General features: G+C 36.9%; 2 protein-coding genes and 1 long non-coding RNA gene across 5 annotated transcripts; 1 reads left to right on the top strand and 2 right to left on the bottom strand.

Moving 5' to 3' along the window:
* The first annotated feature begins 417 nt into the window (after window positions 1-417).
* Window positions 418-2456, top strand: LOC105140236 (uncharacterized). Its single transcript, XR_845152.1, has 3 exons — window positions 418-588; window positions 679-987; window positions 1914-2456. It is a non-coding gene; the product is annotated as an uncharacterized LOC105140236 (long non-coding RNA).
* On the bottom strand, window positions 2268-6709 carry CRK2 (cysteine-rich RLK (RECEPTOR-like protein kinase) 2). 2 transcript variants are annotated; one of them, XR_845153.1, is made up of 9 exons: window positions 6481-6708; window positions 4640-5429; window positions 4401-4514; window positions 4128-4267; window positions 3815-4025; window positions 3394-3628; window positions 3102-3252; window positions 2596-2986; window positions 2268-2559 (listed from the first exon to the last, which is right to left on the bottom strand). XR_845153.1 is itself a non-coding variant. In XM_011046979.1 (8 exons), the coding sequence occupies exons 2-8, from the start codon at window positions 5403-5405 to the stop codon at window positions 2648-2650; spliced, it is 1956 nt and encodes a 651-aa protein (XP_011045281.1). In that variant the 5' UTR covers window positions 5406-5429; window positions 6481-6709; the 3' UTR covers window positions 2268-2647. The 2 variants fall into 2 exon arrangements, 1 of the variants encoding a protein (XP_011045281.1); XM_011046979.1 differs by having other exon boundaries at window positions 2268-2986; window positions 6481-6709.
* A 1314-nt stretch (window positions 6710-8023) lies between these two features.
* LOC105140238 (cysteine-rich RLK (RECEPTOR-like protein kinase) 3) lies at window positions 8024-11749 on the bottom strand. 2 transcript variants are annotated; one of them, XM_011046981.1, is made up of 8 exons: window positions 11628-11748; window positions 10689-11370; window positions 10215-10328; window positions 9981-10120; window positions 9659-9869; window positions 9340-9574; window positions 8768-8912; window positions 8024-8678 (listed from the first exon to the last, which is right to left on the bottom strand). In XM_011046981.1, the coding sequence occupies exons 2-8, from the start codon at window positions 11200-11202 to the stop codon at window positions 8346-8348; spliced, it is 1692 nt and encodes a 563-aa protein (XP_011045283.1). In that variant the 5' UTR covers window positions 11203-11370; window positions 11628-11748; the 3' UTR covers window positions 8024-8345. The 2 variants fall into 2 exon arrangements, with proteins under 2 accessions (XP_011045283.1, XP_011045282.1); XM_011046980.1 differs by having other exon boundaries at window positions 10689-11749.
* Between the last annotated feature and the right edge of the window lie 4537 nt (window positions 11750-16286).

The following is a 16286-nucleotide window of genomic DNA, read 5'->3' as shown; positions in this document are numbered from 1 at the left end:
GCCTCTTTAACTACAAAGTTTGAGAAGATAAAAACAGAGCTTGGGTGTCTTAGTTTGAGCTTCTTGCAATAAGCCCATTATGTGTTTTAGCCTGTGGCCTCTTTATCAACTACAAAGTTTGAGAAGATAAAAACAAAGCTTGGGTGTCTTACCATCACTTCAGCTGCAGCTAAGTTTTGGTTACAAATCTTCATCCTTTCTACGAAGCCTTCCCATACCCATCCAATCGTTGAGCTAACGAACGCCAGCTGCTCTTCAACCGCATTACCCCCCCCCCCCCATTTTTTTGGTTTTGCACGGTTGAATGATTTGTTGAGTTTGGGTCAGCATCGTATCTGGAAACTTATGGCCGTAACTTCGACTGGGTAATTAACGTTTTTTTCTCCCGTAACTTCGACTGGGTAATTAACGTTTTTTTTCTTACTGGGTAATTAACGTTTTTTTCTTTTTTCTTTTTTTTTCTTGTAAGAAAAAAAAGAGAATGGTATTGGGACACCGAAAATGGGAGACTTCGTGCTGGACCTGTGTTGTGGAAGTGGGGATTTAGCATTTCTCTTGTCTGAAAAAGGTGGCTCCAATGGCGGCAAGGTTCCTTTCGGAATCCTTAGCTGTGCTTGAATTATCACATTGCGTGAGTGTAGCAATGGGAAGTTTGTAATTTCTTGTCAAAATTTGCAGGTGAGTAATCTTGATTTGTCAAAGGAGCAGCTGTTTATGGCTTCGTCCCGGAAACATTTGCTTGCAAAGGCTTACTGCAAGAGCATCGAGTGAGCATTGGTAAAAGATTTTTTTCGCACCTCGTGATTTTAACATTTTGGATACCCTGATTTACATTGCATTGATTGATCACAGGTGGGTTGAGGGCGAGGCAACTGATCTGCCCTTCCAAGATTGATACTTTGATGCTATTCCCATAGGTTATGGGTTTCGAAAATGTGGTGGATAAGCGGAAGGCCTTGCGGGAGATGTTTAGAGCACCGAGACCAGGTCCTATCTTCTTCCCTCTTGTTTGAATTAACAAATCGTGACATTTCTATCCCTTGTATTCATATACAAGTTCCAAAGCATCAGTCCTTGATTTTAATTGCGAAATGAAGAGTGTTTTTCTGTCTTTTTTTTTTCCTCTCCATGTTTGTTGATATAATGTGCCTGTTGGATTCAGAGGAATGAAATCCGATCCTTAGCAACGAATGCTTTTTGCATGAATAATTGTCCTTTTATTTATGATGATTGATAGCTGTAGGCTCGGAAACAACTGTTTTCCTATTGGTTTTAACCTTCTCTTTAAGAATGTTTATTAGAACTTATCATCAGATACGTGTAGATTTCGCTCATAATCAGGATCTGATAAAATAAATTCTTTTGTATGTTTCTTGTCACAAGGAATGGATGATTGACAATGTTGTCCCAAGAGTATGAATATTTGAAAGGCTCAATCGGAGAATATTTATCAGGGTCGTTGTTCCTCTGTCACTTGTATTCTATGATGCCTTTTGCTGGATTAGATGAACAGTGATTTCATAGTAGACAACTCAATCCTCCAAACACTGCATATCTAATTGTTTGTCTGTGTCAATGATAAGGTCTTTTTTCCCTGATAATTCCTATTACCTCCTAGCATATTATTGTCAAAGAACCATCTCAGCCCAATTATATTACTCTCTAATACACCCTCACAAGTGCAAACTTGTAACTATCTAGTCATCAAAACTCTGATATCATATTAAAGAACTAAATTAACCTAAAAACTTAAGTTTTTAGATGAGGTTCGAGGAATAATTTTACTATACTCTCTAACAACTGTAACATGGAAGGAAGCTGATTATCATGTTTGGAAGGAACATGCTTCTCCTCTGGAGTTTTTATTTTTATTCTTTTGTCGTTAGGTGACATGATTTGTTTTTCTTATACAGGGAAGGAGGTGGAAGAACATGGTCTGGAAGCAGGATTTTGTACTTCCACACACTATGAGATTAGTGGAGGCCTAATGGGGAAAGTAGTAGCCACACGCTAGATGAGGTTGGTTCTCAGTTTTTAACAGCATGTTTTCAAAGTTTTTGTTGGGTAAGGACATATTATATATAGGGGTTGATGATTTTTATGTTTAGAATGTTTACTGCAACTCAGGCATAACAAATGATAAGCTAAAAGCCACAAACAATCTGGCTACATGGATGATAAATTTCCGTTGTATTATTTTTCGACGAGAGCTTCCTGCCCAAGAGCATCCTCGATGGAAGAGGAAATGCATGTGAACCCCTCAATCCAGAAGTTTGTATTCTTACATGATTTTTATTTTCAAAAAGATCTTAAAACTTGTAATTCTAGTTTTCCTCGAGCTAGATTTGTTTATTTAAACCTACAAAATTTTATAAATCAGTCAGTAAAACTTTACATTGTCATGCACTCTTGTCCAACTCCACGATGAATATAGGAATTGGCATTACTGCACTCAATCTCATCTTTACAACTGTATAATTTATTGACAACTTCTCATATGCCCATCATCATATTCTTTTTGCAAATGCTTCTGACACGGTGCTTGAATTAGTGGAACTGTGGCCACAGATGTTTGGCCAATTTCAATAAATAGAAGCAGTATGGTGCACCGTTCCTTTGTAAAATCTACCCTTCATCCGTCTTGAGGTTATCTTGGGTGGAAGGAACTATTTTCAACGGTGGCAATTGATGCCGAAGTAGCAGAATTAAGGGGGTAACATGGGTCCTCGCATGTGTCATTGAGTTCCATGGTCATTTCGTCTATGAAAGGGGGATTAGAGGGCCGAGGGAGATGTTCCTCAGTTGTTAGCATTTGTAGAGCCTTTGACATTGTTGGTCGAAGTGATGGGATTTCTTGGGTGCACAGAAGGCCCACATGCACTGCTCTCTTAACATCATTCTTAACATTGTTATCATGGTGGTTGTGCAGCATCAGATTTGGGTCATAAAGCTCCTCCACAGTTCCTGCGTGGAATTTTTTCCACGTCTGTTTTCTCCCACAAAAGAGAGGATTTATGGATAAGTTAAACGACCGTCCTTTCTTAAATACTTTATAAATTAAAGACAACAAAGAGGTTTTATGGAAAGCATCTGAAACTTACTAGTATGACTAGACTCTCCGTGTATTCTGAGTTTTTGCTCCTATTATTCTGCCTTCCTGTAACAATCTCCAACAAAAGCACCCCAAAGCCGTAGACATCTACCTTTTCTGTTAACTGACCATGGGCTAGGTATTCCGGAGCCATGTAACCTCTGCAAATTATTTATATTCATTGCTTGTTCGAATATTCGAATATTCAAGGACTTTAATTTGCATTTAAAGAACTGCAAGATTTCTGAGCCAGCTAATTGTCTTTCGAGCACTTTGGAAATATCTGAAAAAAAGATACTTACAATGTTCCTGCAATGGCTGTGCTGATGTGACTCTTATCGTCTTGGAAAGACCTGGCTAACCCAAAATCAGCAATTTTAGCGCGAAGCCTTGAATCTAACAAGATATTGCTGGCCTTTATATCTCTGTGAATGATTCTGATACTGGAGTTCATATGAAGGTAGGCTAAACCTTCTGCAGTGCCAGTAATTATCTCATATCTCTTCTCCCAGGTCAGCTCCTTGCCTTTGTTCTGATCTGCCACATTTACATATGCAAAACACCATCAAGTTCCATTTCAGTCGGCATTCCAACTCAGACACAGACTTGAAACAGTGACAATATCAGCAAATGCAGTAAGACAAGTATTCTTTGTTGATACTCTACTGATAGCATTTTTGCAATATCAGAATTAAGGTTTAAATGTAGATTTATAGCATTTACCGAAGATGAAACGATCGAGACTCCTGTTAGGCAGGAATTCATAGACGAGAAGGCTTTCAGGTCCAGAACAACTGCACCCCAACAACCTGACCAGATTTTTGTGTTCCACACTACTTATCATGTTTACTTCATTGTAGAAATCCGCAGCTCTATGTCTGTTGTTAAAGAAAAGCCTCTTCACTGCAATCTCCCTTCCATCAGGTAAAGCTCCCTGCAATGAACAAATAAAACTTAGACAAACCCTGGTCTAATTTAGTTATTAGAAGAATTTGATTAGTACTAACATATCATAATGAAACTAGTAGAGAACAACCTTGTAAACAGATCCAAATCCTCCTTGTCCAAGCTTGTTGGTGTCGTCAAAAGACCCAGTGGCCTTCTCTAGTGTCGAGTACTTGAAGTTCAAGCTACTGTCATTGAGGGTTCTGGCCAACTTTCGAGCCTCATTACAACCTGTAAGATGAAGACACAAGCATCCCAGAAGTCAAGGAAAATGTCAACGATAACCAATACTGTTATAAGTTGTCAGATTGAGAGCGTTGTATATTTTCCGAAGCAGATAACACACGCAAAGGAAGTTTGTTACCTCTTCTTTTCTTCATTATATATCTGCGTTTCCATACATAAACTCCTATAGATACTCCAAGTCCTAAAACCACCAGAGAGCTGATAACTGAAACAACTATTATTACAATGCTCCCTGCAGTTCATTCATCCAGATGCATGAATCACGAGGCCAAGTTTATTAGTGTAAGAACTTCAAATATATATGAACCGCATTCAGTCATAACAACTTTGCAACACAAGAGAATGCAATTCCTTTACCTCTGGAACCTCCATTCCCAAGTTCTTCGTTGAGAAAATCTATATCCGAGTACCTCATGAAACACCCAGTATATAGTGCTCTGCCCTCCGACCAGGGCAAACATCCCAATATAGATGCAGTGGCATTCTCCAAGCATTCCCTGCAAGAGCTTGCATTTAATGTCTTCCAGCAATTAGCTAACACATAAGCTGACTCGTTTGTGCCCGGAACTGGGAGCTGTACCCGTGCATAACCTTGATTATTTGATGCGCTAGTGACTGCTTGTGAGACAGCCTGCCTTGTCGATTCCGCAAATGTTGAATTCTTACGCGTTGTATTTCCACAAGCAGCCTTATCTCCAGGTCCTAGATATTCTTCATAGAAACTATAATTCTCAGCTCGCATGAAGCAACCATCAAGGTAAATGCGACCCCCATTATAAGGATAGCATTGTGGAAGAATCGTACGTGCCTCGGCATAGCATAGTACACAGTCAAGTAAAGACAGGTCCCCATAGCATTGGGCAAGGCCATAGTTAATGTCAGGTCCAGAGCCTGAAACTGCTACTCCAAAGCCGGACACACGCATCTGTTCACTGATGTTTTCCATTGTGGCAACAAAATTTGGCACGAAGATAGTTGCGTTGTGCTCCAGTTGGCGTCCACACATAACTTGGATCGTATGGGATCTAGGATCTCCAACCACCGCCCGTTCACGCAACAAAACATACCCAAAAAGGCAGAAGAAAATCCTTTCGTAAGGGATCGATTGGATTGCTTTTGTCATCTTTGGCTTCGATTACAAGATTGGCTGTGCAAGGTGGATCAGGTCGTTAGAAAATCTCAGGTCGTGACTAAGATCAAAAAGGGGTAGCACGTCGAGAGTAATGAAAACACAACAAAGACCAGAACTGTCAAAACTATGGATTGAGTAACCACTCGAGAAAGGGAAATGGCCTGGGCATAAAGAAGGCGTGGAGTTGTTGCCGGCTTTTTATTTATGGCACTCTTGAACAGATTGCAGATCATGGGTTCCTTCACTTTCCAAGTCAAAAAAAGTAGGTACTCTTTTGGTGCCAAACAGCCCAGATGGAGTTTCCTGATTTCACACCTGTTTTTCTTCACCATCTTCACACGACATATCTCACAAGAAAGGAAACAAGATGAAATGAAAAAACACCACCTCATCCGTACGGATGCATGCTGGGCAAGATCTAATGGTAATAGCAACCCGATGCTCATCTTGATTAAAGAAGAATTTGCCGTCAAATTCTTAAATGATAGAGAAGCAGTGGGGGCATTAATTATCCAAAAAGGTAATGGACCCTTCCTGCACCCCAAGGCCAGCCCCACCCTCCCTTGGATCGTATCCATCCCCTTAAATTTTTTAGCAAGACATTAAGACGGTGCCAGCTAGGCTACGCCTAAGCCCAGGCCTATACAAAACTACTGATAAAACCTCGAACACGTGGTTTAGCAGCTTGTCTGTCTATTTTTTTGGTGAGAGGAACAGAGAAAAAACATAAAAAGGTCCCTGATACACGATTCTGATCCAATATTCCAGCTCCGACAGCTATGTCGGGCAGCCAAATCAAAGTAAAAAGAACTGAAAGAAGGAACGACTACCTTTCTTACAAAAAAATAAAATAAAATGATTCATGTTAATATTGTTTTTCTTGATCATACTAGACTAAAAGGGCGAGATGAGTTTCTAATTAAATTAAGTTTCCTTCCTAGCTACCTCTGCAACGTCAAGTTTTTTTTCTTTTGTTTTTATAGAATTATTAGTCTATCAAAGAAAATAAAAGATAAAAGGAAAATAAATTGTATGTATAGATTTGCATGCATACATACATACATACCTTAATTAGTGTTGTGTAGAGTAGCTGAACTGAGAGATCTTGAGCAATAAGGGAGAAAGTGTTAGCTTTATCTGTTTCTAACTTTACAACTGAAGAAGATGAAGAAGAAGAAGAAGATTATTATAATCTGAGTAGTTGAATACAAGATTGCAAAGGTAGCGCGCTCAAGTCAAAGTGAAGATACAAACGACACCAATCTCTCTCTCTCTATCTCACTAAAAATTCAAAAGGGTAGGGAAGAATAGTGAGAACGAAGAAGGAGAACGAAAGTCGTTTCAAAAACCAATAAAAAAAAAAGGCAGAAACGCGGTTGTACAATCTTCAACTCTGTCCTTTGACGGTAAGTAATCCAATATAAATTTCAGCCCTTTTTTTATCTCAATTTGGCAACTTGAGCTCTACAGTCATAATCTGATCAATTGGGCCCAGATGGATTCAAATGTTACTCGATTTCAAAGCAGTTGATACCACCACAAAAAGTTACAAACCATGGCGAGTCATTTCCCTTTCAATTATAGTCTAATGGCAATGAGAGCAGTGTTTTCAGGAATATATATATTCTTACCAGAGAATGGTTTTGGAAGACAATAAGATGTATAGATCGAAGTGCCTTGCTGGATGAATGGATACATACGAAGGCACTACCTGTCTTGTCATCCATGAGAGCCTACAAAGAAAGTTAACTGTTGACTTTTGAGTCTTCCCCTTTTAAGAGCCGTCACCGCACCGCCATATAAGCCGCATAGTAATGCTTTTGGTGCCATATAACTTGCGGCGGTGTTTTAATCCCAAACGAAGCCTATAGATTACTTGGAATCTCGACGGAAAACCAACGGAAATTTCTCCATAATCTATCGGAAGGATAATTAGACGAACCAGCGCTTATCTTTTCGCTAGATTCGGGTTTTCATGCGCACTCAATTAATCCATTTATTAGAAGAAGTAATTTCCTCATGATTTTACTTCCTATCCCACTAATTCGAAAATATTGATTATTATAAGGACAAATTGTGGCTATAATCACCACCGTTATGATTATCGTGACGCTGTCACAACTTGTTGATTCATCACGCATCATCATCACCGTCAATTTATAAATTATTAATTTCTAGTCCCCTGCATACTCAACAATTTATAAATTATTAATGCAATTCAACGTTGAAAGCAACCTCAGCCTGGGGGCGTTGTACACCGAAAAATCTCAAGCTAACTATATTTGACTTCACACAGATACGTTTTATTCTTTCCTTTCCTTTCTTTTTCTTTTTTGTTTCTTAATTTACTCAGATATTTTTTTAAGATGACCAATCGAGTACGGCTAAAACAGAGTTAAATGCGGGTGCTTCAAAAGTCATTACATTAGTTGCCTTGAAATTCTGAAGATCCCGTTTCAGGTGAAACCTGTTTTTCATTTAAAATAATTTTCACTCCCCTTTTCTGAAGAGAACTGGAGTATTGCTTGCCTTGAAATAAAAAAGTTACCAAATTTTTCTGGCATTGTTCACTGAATTGCACAATGAAGAGCAATGGATTCTTTCGAATTGGGGAAGAGGAGAAGACAATCTTATTCAGTGTAAAGTGCTAAGCAGATCAATCTGATTTCTATACAACAAAAAGAAAATCATAAACGTATGATTTTATAGAATGGCTGCCTTATATAATATCAACATGGAAAACCATTTCTATTTAATTGTTCCAGTATTAACAGGTCACTCGAGTTCCCTCAGCGTAGAATATTTGCCTATTTCCTAAATTCATCGGCCTTCACAACTCAAGAAAGAACGAGCAGGGGAAGAATTCTAGCAGGTTATATGAGATCAGCTAGGAGCAACCAAGTTTCAAGCTGTCAGAACTGCCCAGGGATGTCATCTGGGCTCGATCCAGCTTTGTGTCATGCTATTCCCTGAAGACTGGGTAGAAGACTCAGGCTGAGATTTGTAAGTAGAACCAGGTTGCCTAAAGGGGCTGCTCTCCATGGTAGCAGGACTAAGAAATGGTGGTTGTGTTGGCTGAGGAATTTCATGGCTGTCATTAATCATTTTAACAATGATCGACATAGATGGACGCAGCTCTGGCGAAGCTTGTACACAAAGCAGGCCTATTTGAAGTAATCGTGATGCTTCGTCTTCTTGAAAATTTCCTTCTAGGACTGGATCAACAGCTTCACATAGTCTACCATTTCCATGCAGGCTCCATACCTTTTCCACAGAGCAAAAAGAAAAGGGCAAAAAGTGAGCATTTATCAGTGCAAAATACATTACTAATCCCATATGAGAAAAAGAATCACCTTTTGTAGGATAGATCGTGAATCTTGAGGGACGGAATCTTTCCCCTTTCCGCTGACGACTTCAATCACAAGAACTCCAAAACTGTAAACGTCAACCTTCTCGGTCAGTTTTCCACGAACAACATACTCTGGGGCCATGTAACCTCTGCAGCAATTTAATTAATTGTCTTAGTGATTCCACACGTAAATATGAATAGCATATCTCTCTCTATTAAATATCAGGTATGTGAGCCAGATGCATCAGTAAACAAAAACCTTATTAATTTGGGGATGGATAGAAACTGATAGCTGATAATTAAACTTGAATATAGAAGCTGTTGGCCATAAGTAATAATAGATCCCTTTTCTTACCGTCGCACAACGTTTTAGCACCGTGAAACAATATGTTAAGCTTATTGGAGATTGAAAAAAAATACTGTAATGCATATATAGCAAAAATTAGTAGAGCATTGACATCCTTCTAGCCACGTCTTATTCTTGTGTAATTTCTCAGATGAAGTGAGGATAATTACAAAAAGAACACCCTGTAAAGGAGGACTAATAAACATAATTGAAGGAAGCATTTATCTTACAATGTGCCAGCAATTGCCGTGCTGATGTGAGACTTATCTTCTGGAAATAGTCTAGCAAGTCCAAAATCAGCTATTTTTGGGTTAAAATCCTCATCGAGCAGAACATTGCTCAGTTTAATGTCTCTATGTATGATTCTCAACTCTGATTCCTCATGAAGATAGGCTAAGCCCTCCGCTGTACCCAATATGATGTTATACCTCATTGCCCATGATAATGGTGGGAGATTCATTTTAGCTGAAGCAGATTAAATGAAAACTCCTCAGTAAGAATGCTTACGAATATGAGACAAATGTTAGCATTTAGAGATGAGATAACAACCAGAAAAGTAATCGTGAAGGCTTTGATTTGGTACATATTCATAAACAAGAAGGCTTTCTGGTCCTGTAATGCTACATCCCAACAACTTTGCAAGATTCTTATGTTGAATGCCACTGATCAAATTCACTTCGTTAAAGAAGTGATCCACCCATTGCCTTGTGTTGAATAGAAGCCTCTTTATAGCAACAGTAGTCCCATCCGACAACGTTCCCTACTTGATTGAAAAGAAAGAGAGAGAGAGAGTGAATGTGCTTGCTTAATTCCACAAGTAAGGATCATTTGGCTAGCTGCAAAATGAATAAAAGCTAATATAAGACTTTACTTTGTAAACTGATCCAGATCCTCCTTGTCCCAGTTTGTTTGAAAGGTGGAAGTAATTTGTAGCTTTTTCAAGAGATTCATATGAGAAATTGAGCTTGGACTTGTTCACTGTGACCAGTAAAGCACCAAGTTCCTTCCTTGCTGTACAAATACAAGATCAGAGAAGCATGTTAAACTTCATGTTGATAATCAGAATCGAACGAAAATGAAAATCTAGATAGTCATATATACTTACCTCTCCTCTTTTCCACGACTCTCCTCCTCACAAAGAAAACAGTTGTTGCAATCATCAAAGCAACAGCCACACTGGAAGATGTCACAGCCAGAATAACCGTCAAGCGGCCCCGACCTAATAAGCACCACGATGATACGAATGTCAATGTAGGAGTCAAGTTATAGCTATAGATTTGTCTTGTGATGCTCAGCTAGGTTCTGGCAAGATACACTAATTAACTTTTCTAAAATGATCTTGTATCTTCCATCAATGATTACAGCAAATTACAAACCTCAACTGATTGATTGAACTATCCAATTTACAGTTTATAAGAAGCCCAAAATGAACATAATCTTTTGAATTTAATTATCAAACCTGCAAATGCTAATTCTCAGCAATAACCATACTGTAATTGATAGTACACAACGAAGAAAAACAACGAAAATCAGAAGCAAATAGAAAAAGACGAGCAGAATAGAAGAAGAGCCATCTCACTTTTATTTCTTCCAATTGGAGAGGTTGAATTATCATAAAATTTCTGAGTTGAGTATCTCAAGTAACAACCAGCATTCAAAGCTCTGCCTTCTTCCTTTGGAGTACATGAACCAATCCTAGACACAGCATTTGTTAAACAAGTCTCACAAGCACTTCCATTCACAAACTCCCAGCACTGAGCCAACCCAAAAACTGAAACATTCCCTCTATCCACAGATCCAACATAGAACCCGTCATTCTTTGGAGCTGCTACACTCAAATTCCTCACTAACTCCAAAACATTAGCGCTGAAAACAGTCTTATTACCACCACTGAAATCCCCACTTGCACAAATAGTCTTATCTTGTGTACTCAATGTCTCATTAAAGAAATCATAATCATCGTACCTTAAATAGCACCCATCATAGAAAAGTCTACCTCCACGAGTGGCTCGCTGGAAAGGGAGGCACCTCAAAACCTGAGTCTTGCACTGAGCAAAACAGAGGTTGCAATCTGTTCCATCAAGATCTTTCATGCACTCACCAAAAGCATAAACTGCAGTGCTTCCCGTCCCATTAATAACAGCTGCATATTTTTGTCTCAAAATCAGCGGTGTCACTGCGTCCAACGCTGCCAAGAAGTTTGCAACGAAGGTTTGCCTCTCTGGCACCGTGGCAGTTCTGTTTGTGCATATTAGAGCTGCCTGGGTAGCTCTTGGATCAGACAGAGAGAGATTTACAGAGAAACATAGAAAAGAAAGCAGAATTAAGAAAGAACGATACATTTAAAGCAATAAAGGAGGAATTAAACGAGATTAAAATCAGAGAGGAAATAAAACGAAGACGGGTAAGAGATGACACTTTGATGAGGTATCGTCCCATTCAAGAGGTTGATTTTCAACGGCGGAGACGTAAACGCGTGATACGGCTGAAAGGGAAACGTTAGAACTAGAAGCCATACCTGCGTCAACTCCTGTCTGTGACTAACAGAGAGAGATAGAGACAAGCCGCAAGAATTTCGGTTTCTGCGTTCTGACTAGGAAGTCAATGGTTAGAAACAGTAGAGATGTTCGCAGAAAGTACAAACCGGTTGTTGAGTTAATAGCTAATTTCGATTTGTACCTCGATGCGCAAAGATTTTCAATTTTTTCGTCAGCAGTCCGTGTTTGGAATTACAGTGCTGCAGATATTTTTTAAAATATTTTTTTATTTAAAAATATATTAAAATATATTTTTAGATTTTTTTATTTTTTACATGAATAAATACAAATTATTAAAAATAAAAATTTAACATTTTTTTAAATATCTAAATAAGGTAGAATTTAGACCCTCAAACCACTAAATAAAATGATTATTTTTCTTCTCTTAATAATATACTGATTTTTCCTTTTAAGAATTATAATCCATGGATCATATGTTTCTTTTTCATATTTTTGTTTTTTTCTAAGGTGATTTATTTTTTTATTGACACCAAACCTTAAGTATTAAATTGCTTTGTAAACCAAGTCTTTTTTTATTATTATAATTATCTCTTAAGAACTCGGGGGCGAGGTCGGTGGATCTAAACCGACCGTTGGATTTTTTTTCTTTTATAAATTGACCATCAAACCCCCTACCCCTTGGCTTGCATTAATATTATATTATAGTTAAAAAATTACTCTAAAAAATAAGAGGAAAATATTGTTTCACATGCTATTCATTGCCGTGTTTTTTAATCTAATTATTACAGGTACAAATTAATGGTCAATTAAAATATATTTAATAATAAAAAAATATTTAAAGATAAAAAACTAAAATAAAAAATATGATAAAAAATTAGGGCTAAATGTAAACATTCAATCCTCCAACTTTTTAAATTATAAACATTCAATCCTAACAATTTTGATCCTAATTTTTTTATTTTTAATTTAATAGAGGAGAGAGAAAGTTACTAAATTTAAATGATAAAGAGAAAAGATCTTAGTTGATAACGATTCTAGTCATGAAAATCGATGATTTTGGTTTTAATGAGTTTTTTTTAAATGAGAGAGTTCATCTAAAGTGTTTTTCTCCCTTAAACTTACTAGAAATATTAGTTTTAAACCTAAAAAGAATTTTGATTTCAAATTAATTATGAGTTTTGAAGATAATTTTTTGGTTTTTAAAAGCTATAGACATGTTTTACAATATGTTTATGGTGGTTTTTTTTAGCTTGAAAAATGATGGTAATGCTTTTTTTTTTTGTTTCAAACAAACTAACTTAATTTTTGAGTGGCCACGAGTCACTAAAATTTGAGCAAAACAAATGACGCATTAGCTAATATTTTTTTTTCAAAGATTTAAAGGGTGGACAACTTAATAAAATTAAAAAACAATAAGGTTTAAGCATGTGTGTTGCTCCAGGCCTGCGCACTTGGGTTTTTTTGGGTGGCCCACAAGCTTTGGGCCTTGAGAAACTAGGTCTTTTTTAATATCCATTATAGTTGAATTTTTTTCAATTTTTTTATTTTTTTATTTTTATTATTTAATATTTGATTGATTATTAATTAGGCAATGTAATTTATTTCAATTTGATTTTTTTTTCAATTACCTTCATATTTAGTTAGTTTTTAATTTTATAAATGTTTATTTTAAATAAAAATTATAAAAAATTATTGAGCTTAATTAAATCCATGACCCGGGTTATGGATTTGACCGGTTAATTTTAGTTAGGTAGGGATATGACTTTACATGAATAATTCTAGATTTATTTAATTGAAAAATACATAAATTTTTTTAATTTTACTTGAGATTTTTTTTATATATATAATATTATAAATACTTTGTGAAAGTTTGAATATATATTTTTTTATGAAAAAAAATATTCAACCGAGTTAAATAACTAGCTAAAAAAAAAACTAAAAAATCAAATAAATTATGAGATGTTATATTGTTGACACAAGCAATGTTTCTTGTAAAACTTGTTGAGCTCACTATAATTTTGTTCAATTTCTTCTTTTGATGTTAAGCTCAGCTTAACAAGAATACGAAAAGAGGAATAGAGGAATAAGAAGTTTTGTTTTTTTTTTTTTTGCATGCCTAGTATGTAAACTCCATTGTCTATTTAAACTCCATTGTCTATTTATACTACCCTTCTTATGCTTTACATGTTTATTTCCGTGGTTAACTAACTAATGAGTGACTCTAACGGCCTCACACGAGTGCCCCATACAATCACTTTGCAACTACAATCCAGTTATAACAATACTCCCTTCTTCAATGCATTATTGTCCTATGAATGCTAATTAGTGTTTGCTAAAAGTGGTGTGATGTATTCTGGAAATTGTTTTTGTAGATCCTCAAGGTCTTTCCATGTAGCATCTTCAGAGTAAAGGTTGGACCATTGAATCAACCCCGCTGTTACTGCCCAATTGTCTTTCTTAATCATTTTTTTTATCCAATATGACTATTGCCACAATTTACATCCGTCCTTCCTTATATGTCATTGACAACTTAGATGAAATGATTGATGTATCACCAATCTTTTTCTTAAGCAAGGATACATGAAACATTGGATGTACCAAACTTCCTTCTGACAGCCTTAATTCATAAGCCACCATCTCGATTCTGTGAATTATTGGATAGGGTCCATAATATCGGGGGTTGAGTTTAAGGTTCCTTCCTAATGCCACAATGTTTTATCAATAAGGTTGAAGCTTAAGGAAAACCAAATCCCTAATTGAAAACTCCTTCTTTGACCTATGCTTATCAGCCATTTGCTTCATCTTATGCCTTGCTGCTTTGAACTACTTCTTCAATGCAAGGTCCATGTTGGCCTTTCTTGTAACACATCTTCCACTACAACCATTGGTGTCGATTCTTGAGCAATTGATTCCCTCTATAGAGGAACATAGCCATAAAGGGCTTGAATGATAACTCGAACTATACTACTATTGTGCCAGCGATAACCAATAAAACCAGCATTTTGGTTGATGCATGGTCATGCAACGAAGATATGTTTCCAAACACTAATTCACTCTCTTAGTCTGCCTATTTATCTGTGAGTGGTAAGTCGTGCTCATTCATACCTGAACTCTTAACTTTTTGAATAATTTCTTCCAAAAAATACTGGTAAATATCTTGTCCCTGTCTATGATAATAATAGCTGGTAGTCCATGAAACTTGTAGAAATGATTAAGGAGTGCAATATCTTGTGCTGTGTAGGGATGAGTGAGTGCAACGAAATGTCCATATTTAATAAACCTATCTACGACCACCATAATAGCATTCTTTACATCCAAACTTGGCAATCCTTCTATAAAGTCCATGGTGATGGCTTCCCACGTTCCATTAGGAACTGGTAATCATTGTAACAAGCCTGGATAAGCTACTCTCTTTGTCTTAGCTTGTCTATAAACATCGCATTCTTCCACTGTTCTTTTCACCATTACCTTCATCCCTGACCAATAGAAGTTGGCCTTCAGCCTCCTAAATGTGTTTTATATACCAACATAACCTCCCACTTAAGAATCATGCATGAATTTAACCAATTTAGCTCTAAGTTCCCTCTCCTGTCCCACCACTATCCTGTCTTTGTACCTCAACACTCCTTTTGCATAAGTGTAATCAATATTTCTTATGTCCCCTATCATTTTACCTATGATAATGGTCTGCAACTTAGGATCCTTGTCATAAGATGTATGAACCTCTTCATACCAAGCTAGCAGTATACTGGGTAATGAATCTAACTCCCCAACAGTTGTGACAGGCGAATTATTGGGGTGCTTCCTGGATAGTGCATCGGAAGCAATGTTCTCCCTGCCCTTTCTGTATAGTATGGTATATCATAACCCTAAGAGCTTTGTCAAGGCCTTTTTTTGAATTATGTATAAATTTTCTGATCCAATAAATACTTCAAACTCTCATGATCGATTTGTATGACAAATTGCTCTTACTCTAAGTAATGTCTCCATTTCTCCACAACCATGAGGATGGCTAAGTGTTCTTTTTCATAGATGGATAGCCCTACATGTTTTGGACTTAAGGATTTGCTGAAATAAGCTATGGGATGATCTTATTGGCTTAAAACTACCCCCAATCCTGAATCACAAGCATAGGTCTTTAAGAAGAAGGTCTTAGAGAAATCAGGTAGAGTTAGGACTGATGCTTCATACAAGGCTTTCTTCAAACAATCAAAAGCTTATTGAGATTGATTATTCCACAGAAAATTGTTCTTCTTCAGTAATTCTGTGAGGGGTTTGCTGATAACTCTAAAATATCGGATGAATTTTCTATAATACCTAGCCAATCCTAAGAACCCTTTAAATTTTTTCAAAGCTTGTGGAATAGGCCAATTGTTCACTACATCGGTCTTCTTCCAGTCAGTTGATACTCCTGTTATAGAGATTATATGCACCAGGTATTCCACTTGTTATTCCTCGGATGCACATTTAGATCTCTTAGCCAGCAACTGGTTATCACTTAAAGTCTCTAGAACCTACCAAAGGTGGACAGGATGTCTCTCAAATGTTGGGCTGTAAATGAGTATGTCATAAAAAATCAACACAAACTTATGTAGGTATGGCTTCAGTATGCTGTTCATTAATGCTTGGAAAGTGGTTAGAGCATTGGTAAGGCTAAAAGGCGTGACCCTGAACTCATA

This window comes from Populus euphratica, unplaced genomic scaffold (genome assembly GCF_000495115.2).
Source record: "Populus euphratica unplaced genomic scaffold, PopEup_1.0 scaffold251.1, whole genome shotgun sequence".
Lineage (NCBI taxonomy): Eukaryota > Viridiplantae > Streptophyta > Magnoliopsida > Malpighiales > Salicaceae > Populus > Populus euphratica.
The sequence above is the reverse complement of the archived record's forward strand: the minus strand, read 5'-3'. Positions and strand labels throughout refer to the sequence as shown.